Raw genomic sequence first — 14,888 nt, 5'->3', positions numbered from 1 at the left:
TATCATAGACAAGATTATTAGGAGAATTTGTGGCTGGAAAGGGAGATTACTTAGCTATGAGGCAAAGTTAGTCCTCCTTAAAGCCTGCATTGCTAGTATTCCTATGTATCTAATGTCTGTTATCAAATTTTCCAAGTGGGCAATCAAAGCCATCACTTCACAGATGGCTCATTTCTTCTGGGGTAACCTAGGAGATGAGCATAAATACCATCTTGCTAACTAGGGGTTAATCTCTCAGAAAAAGGAATTTGGTGGATTGGGGGTACCTAATTTAAGGGAATTTAACATGGCTCTACTAGCCTCTTGGGCAAAAAGGTATTTCATGGACAGTGATAAAAACTGGGTGAGGCTGGTAGATCATAAGTGTAGAATTGGCAAACCCAATGTGTTGTGGTCCAGATAGGGTGTGGGCTCTCCATTTTGGAAGGGAGTTACCTGGGCCTTTGAAGGGATAAGACCTTTCTACAAATGGAAGTTGGGAAATGGAGAGAAGATTAGCTTCTGGGATGACGTATGGGTAGGGGATTCTTCCCTAAAAACCCAAATTTGGGATGTCTATGAAATCTGTCAACAACAACATTGTGCAGTTTCAGAGGTGTGGGATGGTGTTAGTTTAAAACTCACCTTCAACAGATGCGTGGAGGCTGAGTTTATGGAGAGATGGCATAATTTGATCTGGGTCATATCTAACATAACCATAATAATGAGGAGGACCAACCTATTTGGCTGTTAGAATCATCAGGGGTGTATTCGGTCAAGTCCTTCTACAACATGATTAATTGGGGTGGGGTTTGTACCCCCGTGTGGAAATTTTTTGGAAGATTGTTGTGCCTCACATATATCTAGTTTTTCTGTGGTTAGCCTTCAAGAATAAAATTCTTACCAGAGATAACCTAAATAAAAGGAGGGTGGTAGAAAACTTAAAATGTTTGTATTGTGACGAAGATGAGACAGTTTATCATCTATTCTTTGAATGTGTAGTTGCCAAACAGATTTGGAGTGATGTGACTGACTCCTTTGAGTTTAATATACCTAATAATATGACTGAATTATCTTCCTTATATAATTTAAATAACAAGAGATGTGTTGTTAATATTGCTTGTGTTGCTACCATTTGGGGCATTTGGACTATGCATAATGACATGTGTTTTCAGGGCGTACCATGGACAAGCACCCGTGCAATCTTGTCAAAGATCAGCGCATCGCTACATCAATGGAAGATCCTCTGTGTGGGCGACCAATCGGTGCTGCTGAGAAAATGCCTTCAACTCCTGGATCGGCGAAGAGGCGAGCTACTCAGAATTGTGTGGGTCTGGGGCTGAGAGCATGCGTGAAGAGGTCCCGAGGCGAGGCGTTGAAGACTCATTCAGAGTGAAGGGAAAAGTGCTGCACAACACACAAAACGTTCCACTATGTATCTTTGTTGCCTCTGTTCATGGCTCAGCGCGAGGACTAGAGTCTGTCTGTTTGACAGTAGACGCTTTTCCATTTCGGCTGTTTTTGCTTTTAGTTGCCTCTGCAAACTTACAACTCTCTTAGGCCGTAAGTTCTCCTGCTTTCTTTTTGCTTTGGTTTGCCACCTCGGGTAGGCTCGATTGCTTGTAATAGTCTCTGTTGACTTGCGTTTTGCTCCGTTTTCAATAAAAACTAGTGCTTGGGGCGCCATCCTGTGGCGCCGCTTGAGAGGAAGCTGTGTGCATGTTTCCATTAAAAAAATACATAGAGTCCTCGCCTTCGTCTAAAAAAAATTCCCACCTTCATCTAAAAAAGAAGTAAAAAATAAAAAATTACCAAACCAGCCTATCAACAAGTGCCACTTTGCATAACCCTGCATTTAAAAAATACCAGAGGTCTCCATCTCCATCTAAAAAAGAATATATTTAAAAATAATCCACAACTCCATCTAAAAAAAATTGCAAAAGATTTCCCACCGCGGCCAACCAGCTTGCGCCACATGGCATAGCTGGTTGGCCGCCCTTCACGCGTAGCTTAATGGTTTTAATGGGGCGGGGGGAAACCCCTTTGATAAAAAAATTGATTTTTTCTTTAGACACGATGGAAATTTGATGAATCCGTGAATAATCTCGCTACGGACTAATCTCCGTAAATCCTGGGCCTAGATTTAAGCCCGTTGGCCGGGCTGTGCTCGGGCCTAGGTTTTGTGCGTCGGGCTTTGGGTAGGCGCAGCCTGAAGCCCGGCCCGGCCCGACGGATGGCCAGGTATTATAGGTCACATCTCCGGTACGGGCTCGACCTAATCGAACCTCCTTCCATGGGGATCTCGCCGTCGCCGAGTGACCGCGCCGCCGCTCCGGCTAGGCTGCTGCCGGTGCGGTACTACGTGCGGGACGTCTGGGAGATAAAGCGGGAGGAGGACCCCGTCCACGACCCAGACTCGCCGCAGTCCCCGAGCCAGGTCGGCTACGACGTGCCGCCGCTGGTGTTCCCCAACCCCTCCCCCTCCCCCTCCTGGCTGTCCCGCCGGATGGCGTTCGAGCGCCACCTCCCCGCCACCCACGACGAGCCGCCGCCACCGCCGCCGGAAGAACCGCCCGCGCGGCGCCCGGAGGAGGAAGACCCGGATCTGTACTTCTGCCTCAAAGACCCCGACGACCCCGAGTTCGTGCGCCGGAGCCACGAGTTCCAGAGCAAGAGGTACGCCGTGCATGCGCTGCGGGGCTACAACGCCGACCCCGGCAACGGCATCAAGTACGAGCTGGTCGAGGGCAGCGCCAGTAGCAACAGCATCCTGCTCGACTGCGCCGAGATCCTCGGCCACGTCGTCTTCACCGCCAGGCCTGTCGCCGCCGGCGGCGGGCGGGATCGGACCTTCTTTGCCGAGGTTCACCCGCCGAACCATGCCCTCGCCTGCATGATTTCATTGGACGACGACGGTGACTGCTGCCGAGGGGCGGCTGCCGACGACGACGAGCTGTGCCAGTTCTGTCGACGAGATCTCAGGCACCCGGAGGTGCATCCGGAGCTAAGGAGACCACCTCGTGGGTCGTCGGCGATGGAAACAATCGTGAATTGTGATTGATTAAGACCCTGTTCAGTAATCGACAAACTCCTGGAATCTTCGAAGCGGGGAAACTGCAGCTCCGTCATTTTCAACTGCAACTCCGGGGCAGAGTTGTGGAGCGGAGAACAGGGTCTAAAGATTAACGCCTTACTTATTCCTCTAGGATAGATTGACCGAAACAAATACCGCACTACTTTGATTATCAATGTATGAACTGCAGGTTACGAGCAGTTTAATTTCTTCAACAAGAATTGGTGCAATATTTTGAGGCAAATCCACATAATCTTTATGCGAATTTTAGTTCTATGTGTCCTTTTGAGCAGATAAATTAAACATATAAAAGATGAGCCAGTGCGCCCAACTAGCGGCCGTGGCCACGTCTCCTTTTATTCCCGAGCGCTCGCTTCCTCCCGCCGCCTCCTTCTGTTCCTCTTCCTCTCCCTCGGCGTAGCCCCTCCACCTCCCTCCTTCTTTGACGGCGCCTGGTCCAGATCGGGCTCAGGTCGTCGCGTGGTCCAGATCGGGCTCAGGTCGTCTCCATTGAGAGCAGGGGTGAACAGCTGGAAGCGGTGGGGAGAAGCGAGCGGCAGCCGGCAGGGAGAGGCGGAGAGCCACGACGGGGTGGACAGCGGGAAGCGGTGGGGAGAAGCGAGCGGCAGTCGACAAGGAGAGCCACGACGATGGCCGGCGTCAGCTACCACTTCCTCCCCTCGCCGGTGCCGCGAGGCCGCTGAGCCCGCGCCCGAGCTTCCCGTCCGTGAGCGATCGCTCCGCCCACCGACCGTCCCCCGTCCGTGTGCTTCTTCTCGGGATGTCGACGCCACGGAGCTCGTCAAGGTGCCCTCTCGTCCCTCTTCACCTCCTCATGCGTCTATCTCTATTCGATTTGGTCCTCTGATTCAGATTTCTCACACAAGCGGATGGTTGTTGTCCTCTATTCGTGTTCGCGCTCGTGCAGCTCCCTCTCTGCTACTGCAGGAGGATTGGATTGGATTGGTTTCTACTTGCTCTATTATCTATTTGAGAATCTGAGATGCGGCCCTCCAAATCTTAGGCCCCAGAAGGAGGATTTGAGAGTGGAGAAGGATCACCTGAATGTGATTTGGAGGAAGGAGTTGTCCAGGAATCAAAATGTTATTATTTTACTATTCTGCAGGGGAGAATCTAAAGATTATTTGTTTCTTTTTATGCTTGCAGATCGTGTTTAGTGTTTGGGATTCACACCCTGCATTGATAAGGTCTGAATTTAACATCCATTTTTAACACTGGGTTCCTCAAGTGTTTCAGTTCGTACTTTGCCGACGTACAATCTATTGGCCACATTTTCTAGCACACTTATTCCAACTGAAGTCAGCTCCTGCTTGCACTTCTCCACTGAGTGAATGCTAATAGTTTTAAAAAGATAAACCACCCATAGAATTGGTTCTAATTAGATCCTCTGAAAGATGCAAGCAGCTAGAGTACCTTAGTCCATAGGAGTCCTGGAACTGATTCAGAAGTTCTTGAGTAAACTGGATCAGTGAGAATATTAATTGAGTCACTGCTCAAGAAACAAAGTAGAATAACGACAGCGTAGCTAATACCATTTGTCCCTGCATGATGTATTTTCATCTCAAATGCATTTGAATGGCTTGATTTTTGCAGAGATCTTGTCACCTGCGCCCTTGTTTGGTCGTACATAAAACCGTCATCTTGCTTTAAATTCAAGTGGTCAGGTCTTTGATAGTACGCATGGCTGAACCCATCTTTTGTTGAATTTGGGAACCGTCTAATATAGCTATTTTTTAAGAAGGAGCTTGAACAGATCTTAGTATATGTTAATTTTGTAGAACTAAAGGAGCCTGACTGACCAGGTAATTCCCAGCGAACTGAAGCAGCTAAGCTTGTAGGCATGTGTACTATAAACAGAACCAAGTTCTGCATATATTGTATTTGCAGAAAATGTTTTTGGCCTGTACGGTTCTAACAAATTTGAGGTGATAAATTCTGAACACTAAAAGAATTAGTTTTGTAGGACCAGTTTTCTTGTATGACCTTGCACTACTGTATTGATTTTCTTGTACTTGCATGGTCGGACTAATAATCAGCACAACCTTACTAATTCAATAGGACTAATTTATTTGAACTAAAGCCTTAGTATGTATGTTCATAATACGTGCAGATTACCACATGCAGACTATTCATTCCTTGCCAAACTGCACATGCTAGCTACTGTTTGAAGATGGCGTTGTAAAAAATGCATAAGCTGGGGATGGCATGGTGATGCTGCTGGTCGAGAAGTACCATCCCAGTGCGTACTTCCTCCAGCCCATAATTTCAATTTTCTCTTGTTGAATGGCAAATTTATGCTTGGCTAGGTTCAGATTCTGGCGTTTAGTGCATCCGCACTGAACTGATTGCTGGATTTGGTAGGGGGTGATATCATTTCGTTCATGGGTGAACCTGAACACTGATGTAGCTTCCCAGATTCCTCTACGCTCCAGTCATTCAAATATTTTGTGATGCCTTAGTTCTATCTTCAGGAATAAATTTAGCATCAACACGGTGATTTGAGAATGCAAACAAGCACAATAGGATCTTCCATGTCAATTGGTATATTTATCTCTCTCCTTTTAGATTCCCTGCTAAATGAAATTTCCAATGACGCTTGATTATGGTACATGCTAAAGAATTAGTGGTGGCATTTGGTTATTTTGTACAGTACTTATGAACACTAAAAGAATTAGCTTGTTCAATTTCTTTCATTGTTGTGCCCGCCACTGATGTTCTCTATGGTTCCCTTGGTTGCAGTTCCCTCCTTACCTGCCAATGCTTCCTCCTGCCTTGCCAGCCGCGTGTGTCCTCACCTTTGTTCATCAATTCGTGTGCAGGTATGGATTGGTGATGTTTTTGACGCCCATAGAGCCATTACCTCGTGCATGTGTATTTTGTGTGCCAGTTTACCAGTTAGTGAGTGATAATGTCCGTATGAATGTTTCATCGTTTAGCAAGTGATCAGCAACAGGCATCTCTTACTTTTGGATTGAAGTGCAGATCTTGCTAAAGAGTTGACCATGGAGTCATTTATGTATTCTTATGCCCCAATGCTTCATTAAGTATTCTTATTATGCAATATAAAATTATTTCTTATCGTCTTCTATTGTTTCCTCTGTTTTTCTCAGTTATTCAGAGAACACCATATGTTACATGAATTCTAGACTATTTTCCTAGAGGTAGTTGTTAGAATCATCTTCTTGAATTTGCCTACTTAGCATCTAATATTTCACACTCGCCAATTGTAATATCTCATGCTTGCCAATTTTTAGAATCAAGTTCTTGAGTTTGCTTGCTTAACCGTGTCCCTGTGCAATTGCTCACCAACCTAACCAATTGTGAGTTTGTCCCACATAGTGGAGTTTTTGTGAGTTTTTATAGTCTATAAATTCTTGGAAGTTCTCTTGTTGCTGCTATAATGTGGGTGTGTTCGGCTTCCTTCTTCATTTAAGGTGAATCCTTGCTTCCAGGTTGGCCTATGAAATGATGTAGTTTCTGCTGGAAAATAAGTTGTTATGCAATTATAGTTAGGTTGCCAATTTTTCTTCATAACTGCATTTAATGGTGGCTGTGATGCTCATTTTGCTCAAAGAAAGGTTGTCTAGCCATGCTACTTTGTGATTTAAGAAATAGGCTGACACCAAATCAGTAATCCCGGACTTCTGCTTTCTTGGCCGAAATTTACTAATTTTGTTTTTCTTGTTATCTTTAGCCATTCCAAAACATTTATCTGGTTCTGTAGAATTACAGACCATAGAATTATAGCTGGCCATATTTTTGAATGCGTGAACCTCACATAGATATCATGCTAATGTAGTTTGACGGAAGTTGTAAAACCAATGGATAGGCATCGTCTTCTGCTAAGGTTCCTTTCACCCTTCTTTAGAACCCAACAAGCATTCATCAAAAATTAAAGATCTTGGTTGGTGATTCGTTTCAATGGCCGGTATAGTAAGGCTACATCAATTATCATATTATTTTTCATTTCTTTTTGCCTGCCCTTGTTTCACAACCTAATACTGATTGATCAGGTACATTGCAATGAGTGCTTACTTATGTTTTGTCTCCTGTTATTTTTTGATTCCAGTCTTCATACTTTCAGACACCTTTGATAATATAGGAAGAAGAAAGTATTCGCTCCAGACGAAGATGTCTAGCTTGCTTGTGTGCTATAACATTAATCAGTGCATCGGGCCCAACGTTTTCTATCATTGGAACCTTGATGATTTATCTCATTTGAACATAATCTAACCCCTCTGATTTTTGTCAGTACATGATTGTACACCTCCTATGCCCGCCTAATTGTGTGTTCATTTTGTTAATCAAGAAGCATCTGATTTTATGGCTGGGTACGCTGAAAATATATAAAACCGTTCTTCTTTTGGATAATTTGTTTCCCTTTGACCAATCTTTGTTACTTGCCTACACATCTGTGCATAGCGTAATGCTCCAGCATGACCGCTTCGTGTGCTGCCTCGAGTCGCGCGGCCACTACACTCGCGCCGAGGCGGAGGCAGCTGCCACTCTCGACGCCCTCCACTGCGCGCTCTCACCGGCGGCGTTCGCAAAGCCTTGTCACCGCGCTGCAAGTGTTGCCCCCCTCCTCCCCAAGGGCAAGGTGAAGAAAGGTGCCTGTGTGGTTCTTCTGCAGCTCGCAGCGAGGATTGCTGTGTCCAACCTGCACAATAATACCAAGAAGTCCTTCTTGGAGACGTAAGCCACGGCGCATGTTTCTGCCATGATTTCCTTCGGTTGGTTTTCGTGGATTTAGGTGTTGAAAAATTATGGGATGTGGATGCAGGATTAAGGACATGTACCTGCACTACAACGAGAGATCTGGGCTGCTTCTTTGTGGCTTCCAAACTTGAAATTTTTGTTTGGAAGTTAGTTTAGTTTTTTGTTGTGGATTCACATCTTCTCACATGTACCATCCTCTTAGACCTTTAGATTTCCAAAAAAACTAAATGAAGATATGGTGGTATGTTCTCAATAGTACAACTTAAAGCCTTGCATGCTTTATATTTTCTCTGAAAGGTCTTGAAGAATCATGTATCTATGTTAGATCCGGTGAGAAAAGGCGGCTTCCAAGCAGAGGATGGGGGAGTGTTGGCCACATTTGGTTTTCGACTTGGGTGTCTAAATATTCTCACAATACTTGGCTCCCTCTCGGCCTTTGCGCCATTGGCGCAACGAGTCATCTAGTACCACTAAAAGATCAATTGGTTGGTAAATTTGGTCATGTTGCTTGTTGTTTGGACCGTGGCGATGTGTGAAAGTCGGACGAAAACACAAACAAATTATCCGAGGGAAGAGAAGTCGGAGGGTCCGAATGGCACACAGACAAATTACTAACTCTCTGAAGAGAGTCGGAGGCCCCGGAGTTGTTGGAGGGTTCGAACAAGTTGAAAAGTAGGAAATTGGGCAAAGGAAGAATGGGGCTTTTGAGGGTTTTTGGAGTTTGGTCTCTAAACACTTTGCAAAAGACACTTCACTTAACAAAACCAATATCCTTTTTGATAGCATCAGCATACCTAAGGACTCGGTGATTTTGGATCACTAAAGGCTATGAAAATGTCGTTGATCCTGATAACACTCGTCTTTGAAGAAAAGAGGGGACTAACTTGTATCTTTTGGGGTCTAAGCTGGTCAACACTTTATAGAGTAAACATTAGTCCCTTTAATCAAGCTGGAATAGATCATCAAAAACCACTATAGGGCAATAGAGCTATGCATTGCCCATCAAAGGTGAAGCGACGGTGCGCCACGACACAACCTTTGGTTGGGGTGTCCTCGATGTTGCATGTGCGTGTGTGTGTGTTTTTTCTTTGGGTGCCTACAGGTTTGTGTCGGTGTTTTTTTGGTTATCTTTTCCCCTACAATTCACATGTACTCTAGTTCCTTTGCAGCAACCGCGTGCAGCGAGCGACGACCTGGCATGCAGCACCACCGTCTGCCCCTTGCCGCACCGTCATCTCCGCCTTGCAGCAAAGATGGATAACTTCATAGCATGAACCATAACCTATCATTGTCTGCGTTCTAATTAGTGAATGCTGTCCGAAGAGCATCTCTTGTCCTTCCTTCCAGGACACTTCGGTCTGTAGATAGTACTAACCTTCAGGTAAGGACCAACGAAATGGTCATCAGGAATTCCAAACATCTAGTCTGCTTCAAATTTTAACATCTGTTTCCATGGCAAGCCAATATATTCTGCTCCCGAAGTTTTCCACTATGAACTCCGCGCAGCAACGGTGAACATAATCGTTTGGCAGATAAATCAGTGCGACAAACAATATGGTGTTTCCACTTTCCAATGGCGAAGAGAATACGAGATTGCAAAAAACTGTGTGCAGCACTTGTCTGTACAGGAACTTAATTTGATGTTTCAAAGCTCGTTTAAAAAAAAGATAGCACGTCTATTGTTTCATATTGTATACGCCAACAATTCCATATCGATGCCAGAACTCGTGGCTTGGATGGCAAATCTGTTACAAGATCACCACCATCCAAGCTCTTGCAGGTCCAAAAAGTATTAGCTAACCTAACGGAGCATTGTTTTGGAAAACAGAAACCAAATGGCGATCCCTACACTGATCTGTGATCTTAAGGTACACAGCTAGAACTATTATCATAGAGTACAATTCACTCCAGTACATTGCCCCGCAGCTCCCACAATTTCACCGTGCCATCATCGCTCGCGGAAGCCAACACCCTCGGGTCCTACGAGTTTATTAGAAAAGAATTAGGCACCTCTAATAACCAAAGTAAAAGATACTTGAACCATTATAGATTGTGATGGTCTCATACTGGATTGAATTGCTAGACAGTTGAAATCCTTTACCAGCTTAACACACTGAGACTATTTTGTTGCTAATTTTCTGAGATTACCTGAGGACACCATCTGACACAATTTACATCCATGTCATGCGCTTTCTCTTTCTTCAATATTAATCTGTACAAAGGCCCCTCAACCTGCACCGTCCAAGGTAGCTGTTAATACTTAAATCAAATGGTGGTCACTGCATTTAGAAAAATATATGAACAACCCTCAAGCATTTATCCCTAGAAAAGTATGTTCACTAATGAAGTATGCACTCCATGTTGAAACATCGCACTCCACTATCTACCGCAAATGTAACTTGGACAAACTAGTCAGCTAAGCAGATCGTATAAGAGATAAACCAAGAGTGGTGAGAATTTGAATGTTCAGCGGAAGGATAAGATACCATAGTACTCTTCTCCTCGGCATATAAGCAGATAGCATCATCACCTGCCCCACTGGCAATAACATCCCCGCTGCATGCACAGAGGAGCATGAAAAATGTCAAAGAATAGTACAAAAGAGTGAAAGACTATTCTATTTTAATCCAGCATGTCAATCCACATTGACTTATGTAAAGACTTCGGTAGATAAGAATGGTCAATTATCAACATTTGTTCAACATAAATATACAACATCTGTATTTTGGAAACATATACATAAATGGTCAGTGATGTATCTTCCGTAAACATGTAGAACCGACAGTTAAGGACTTGGATCGGCTTTTTCTGCAGGATTCTGGCCATCGGTCCAACAGGAATATTGATGTACATAATTAAAAGTTTACTTGCGTAAATAGAATGAGCCTCCTTTTTGCAGACATATAATGCTCTCAACCAGAAGTCCGAAAGTAGTTTTATAAAATCTATATTGTTGATTGAATTCATAAAAAAGCTTGTGCTCTATCTGATAAAGAGTAATTTGTTTGCTCCCTCTGAATAAAATTCAGAAGCAGTAAATATGTGTTAGTCATTGGAGCTCAACTAACCTTGACCAATGGGCTGAAAAAATAGTTCGACCATGATGTCCAGATAAAGTAGAAAGATGTCGCCTGAAATTAAACAATAATCATCCTGTTAAAGAGGGGTGGGTGGAAAGATTCACTGCAGTGATGTGATAACAACAATATCAGCAGAACTAGAACAGTTACACACAAACACTAAAGTCGACTCATAGTCCTTAAGTGAGGGAATGGTCAGAACTAACAAGTATGTCTCAACTAATCTTCTTAACAATACACTAAAGCCACCATTGCCTGGAAAGGGCTGGGTTGTACTAGATTTGCACTCCGGTGAAAGCAAATCAAAATTTTACTCAATGTAAGCGTTGATATTTGATCTTAATACCAACAATGATGAGTACATCTAACTTATACAAGTTCTGGTACAAAGAAAAATACACACTGGTAATACTATACCAAACAACCACTTCTCCGTGAACAGGCAGTCAGGCACATCGCCAATTATTAGTTTGCAACTGTCCCAGGGAGTAAAGTGGCAGATAATATGAAAATATAGAGATATGCCAGACTAATAGCAATAGAAAGCACAAGAACACTAACATGCTTGATTTCATCACTGGCATGGTCTAATTTTTGGGTGGGGACTAAACGTGAACTACCACACATCTTGTCTACTTCTGCAGCCATATCTTTTAGGAACAGCTGTGCTATTTCAGTGTTATCGAACCTTGTACGACAAATATAAGTCAAAAAATGGTATCGATAAGAAAACTCTTACCAAGATTCATGACCTTCTCCAGTTGTTGGCTGCGACAAATCAACACTCGTATCCCAAATCTTCAAAGTACAGTCATCACTGGATAAGAAACATATGACATTAGTAACTTTTGCTAGGGCCTGTCTGGAACACAGGAATTCAGCAGTGCTAGAGAATCTGGGAAAATACCGCAAAAAGAGCCTACAAAATAAAGAGGGATATTAATCCAGCATGATAGAGCGAACCTGCATGTGACCATCCTATCTCCTTTCTGGTTAAAAGATACTGACCATACTGTTGAGGAATGACCACTGTAAACAAGAAAAAGGAGATCAACTATATAGCAGGGCAAGAAGCAATAATCAGTTAAGCTCTAACACCAGAAAGAATAATCAATACAGTAGCTTTGTGCTACTAATGAGAGAACAGTGTCCATCAACAATTGAAATGAACAATCAAAACTTCAAAAGGAGATCTATTATTTTTAAAGATGAATAGCAGAAAGTGTATCATATCATCCAAACAAGATGGAACAGTGTCAGGGTAATCTTAATAGTTAATAGTAACATAACACAAACACATTACAATGATTGACATGTAATCCCAGATTATGTTTTAGCAAAGTGGGAACTGTGAAAAAATACAAGTTAAATAATTAAGGGATATTTATACAAAAACAAAAAGAACAATGGTAGAATCGTGCATTCATGTACATGGTTGCTAGTATAGAAAGTAAAATGTGCAAGATCCAAGCATATGAAAAGACGATATGGTCATAAAATCAACAGCCAAATGAGTCATAAAATGGGTTTTCATGCATCACATCTTTTTCACAATCATCAGCATCAAATAAGCTGGGATTGATCTTCTACAGAAACATAAGCTGGACATTCGCGTGATAAGACAATGTACCCATTACTGGGAGTAAATAAAGTCAAAACATATTACACCACAAGCAGTACAAGTTTTATCAACCATAGAAAGGCAAAAAGGGCTGGACCAAAGAGCCTCATTACCCGTTATCGGCTTCAGTTAATGTCTGTACGCAATGCCAGTCATCATCGCCGTCATCAGCCCAGACCTACATCGAAGCTTCCATCTTAATATTAATGTCACTTAAACTCTGCAAACCTAACAGAGCAAGAGCAGCCTATCCACAGCCTAAAATCGCCAGGCAGCAAAGTGACGCAGGCCAAACTAGTGCATTACAAATTAAATTGATAGAGTCCGTACCCTGATGGTATTGTCATAGCTGACAGAAACCAGAACACTAAGGACTGGGTGCCACTGGACCATCTTCACGTCCTGAGTGTGCCCCTGCAGCACGGCTACACACTCGTGCTCGTTCCCTGGCTGCACCTCCCATATCCACACTGCCTTGTCCCGGCTGCACGTCGCGAGCAGCGAACCGGACTGGCTCCACGACACGCTCTTCACCTCATTATCATGCCCCTGCCCATCGACAGCACAGAGTTAACATCCACAGGTAACCAACCAGCAATCTCCACAACAAAAAGCGGCAACACTGAACCCAAAAACCAAATTCAGCAAATGTTTTCACCTCCAATGTGGCGACGCACTCGAAGTCCCCGCCGGAGTACTCCCAAATCGCGGTGGTGCCATCGAAACTCGCGGTCGCCAGCAGCTTCCCGTCGGGGGACCAGGCGCAGGACCTCACCGTGCGCTCGTGCACGCCGTCGAGCACGTCCTGAACAAGCGAGGCGGACGGGACGCAAGTGAGGAAACGAACCACCGCAATGCAACGTGGGCCTCTGGAGCGAACTGAAGTAGTAGATTGGTCTTACCGAGCAGTCCCAGACGCCGTCGGGGGCGCGCTTCCAGATGCGCACGGTCTTGTCGCCGCCGCAGGAGGCGAGGACGGGGCCCGCGCCGGGGCCCGGGTTGGGGTTCCAGGCGAGCGACCAGGCGCGGTCGGCGTGGCCCGTCAGGCGGTGGGTCTCGCGCAGCTCCGCCGCGCCGCCGTCCATGGCCTGCTGGCCGGCGATCGCCGTTGCTTGCCTAGGGTTCCGGGCGCGAGTCGACGGTGAGTGGCGCGCCGGGAGGGCGGAGTGGGGAGCTGCGGAGGGGGGCCGAGGCGGCGCGAGGAGGGATGGTGGGGATTTAGCGGAGGGAGGCGGCGGCGGCGGCGAACAGCGAGGAGGATGGTGGGGAGTTCCTTTACTGGTGGCCTGTGGGGGTCAACCGCGCGTGGAGAGCACGGGCCGCTGCCCGGGCGTTTGAGAAGAGTTTCTTCAGCAAACGAGTGCCTTTTTTCTTTCTGAGGGAAAGCCAATTGGCACTTTTATTGCTGGTTCAATTCAAAATAGTTACATCCTTCAAGATATGAGAGACTTGAGGAAGAAGAAAACTAGGTGGATCATCATCGCACTCGTACATCAGATTTAAATCATAAGCATGTCTAGTAAGGAACGTTTCTCTTCATCTGCGACGGTTGTTGTTCTGGTGCGCTGGTCCTATTGAGCCTTAGCACGACGACTTTCCGGTTGTATACTGCAACAAGATTTGCTCGGCTTCAGTGAGGGAGGGGCAATAACGGCGGCGCGTCTTCGGCCCGCTCTAATGCTTGTAGTCGTCGCTAGGTGGTCTACAGATCTGGATGTAATTTTAATTTTTAGTGTTCTTTATACTGCCTTGACAGATGATGAAAGATGAATAGATCGGAAGTTTTTTTTGAAAAAAAAAGCAAGAGCAAATCCAGTGAGGGAGGGGTAATGAGGGCGACGCACATTCGGATCGCTCTAGTGCTTATAGTCGTCGCTAGGTGTCCAAATTTCGTGTTTTGACCTTTTTCTGAAAGTTAATCGAGATCTGACCCCTTTTCCTACCGTCATTGTCTCTGACGGTAAGGTTTAACTGTCTACCACCAGAATCTCTGATGGTAGGCTTTGACTGCGCCGTAACGAATACCTAACGTGAAAAATACCTTACCATCAGAGTCCTTGGCGGTAGCCCATTATACCCTACCGCCAGGGTGCTTGGCGGTAGGGTCCCAATAAAATGTCAAAGCCCGCGGCCGCTAAAGCTGCGTTGCGATGCTCTAGAAAGTGTGTTGCTTTAAAATACTAAAAACTGAGATAGATGGTGCATGTATGGGATGGGTGAATGAATGAGTTGCATGCCTTGAACGATGTGCTCATACAGGACATCTCCAATGGTTGTAAGACTACCCACAATGGGAGTAACATAGATAGTAACATCACACATATCTAGATAAAATAGATGATGTGACAATCAATAAATGAAGAAAGAGAGGAAGGTGATAACATAGCTAGTTACT

The 14,888-nt window shown here is 44.9% G+C and overlaps 2 protein-coding genes across 2 annotated transcripts; one reads left to right on the top strand and one right to left on the bottom strand.

Moving 5' to 3' along the window:
• Window positions 1-2,212: 2,212 nt before the first annotated feature.
• Window positions 2,213-8,072, top strand: LOC119333795. Its single transcript, XM_037606559.1, has 3 exons — window positions 2,213-5,312; window positions 5,545-5,614; window positions 5,813-8,072. Exon 1 carries the CDS (start codon window positions 2,213-2,215, stop codon window positions 3,038-3,040), a length of 828 nt encoding a protein of 275 aa, XP_037462456.1. The 3' UTR covers window positions 3,041-5,312; window positions 5,545-5,614; window positions 5,813-8,072.
• Window positions 8,073-9,400: 1,328 nt separating this feature from the next.
• LOC119330591 (protein CIA1-like) lies at window positions 9,401-13,834 on the bottom strand. The gene is made up of 10 exons (XM_037603704.1): window positions 13,396-13,834; window positions 13,152-13,298; window positions 12,824-13,042; window positions 12,607-12,671; window positions 11,836-11,901; window positions 11,612-11,689; window positions 10,861-10,923; window positions 10,279-10,348; window positions 9,941-10,024; window positions 9,401-9,772 (listed from the first exon to the last, which is right to left on the bottom strand). Exons 1-10 carry the CDS (start codon window positions 13,576-13,578, stop codon window positions 9,695-9,697), a joined length of 1,053 nt encoding a protein of 350 aa, XP_037459601.1. The 5' UTR covers window positions 13,579-13,834; the 3' UTR covers window positions 9,401-9,694.
• Between the last annotated feature and the right edge of the window lie 1,054 nt (window positions 13,835-14,888).

This window comes from Triticum dicoccoides, chromosome 7A (genome assembly GCF_002162155.2).
Source record: "Triticum dicoccoides isolate Atlit2015 ecotype Zavitan chromosome 7A, WEW_v2.0, whole genome shotgun sequence".
Lineage (NCBI taxonomy): Eukaryota > Viridiplantae > Streptophyta > Magnoliopsida > Poales > Poaceae > Triticum > Triticum dicoccoides.
The sequence above is the reverse complement of the archived record's forward strand: the minus strand, read 5'-3'. Positions and strand labels throughout refer to the sequence as shown.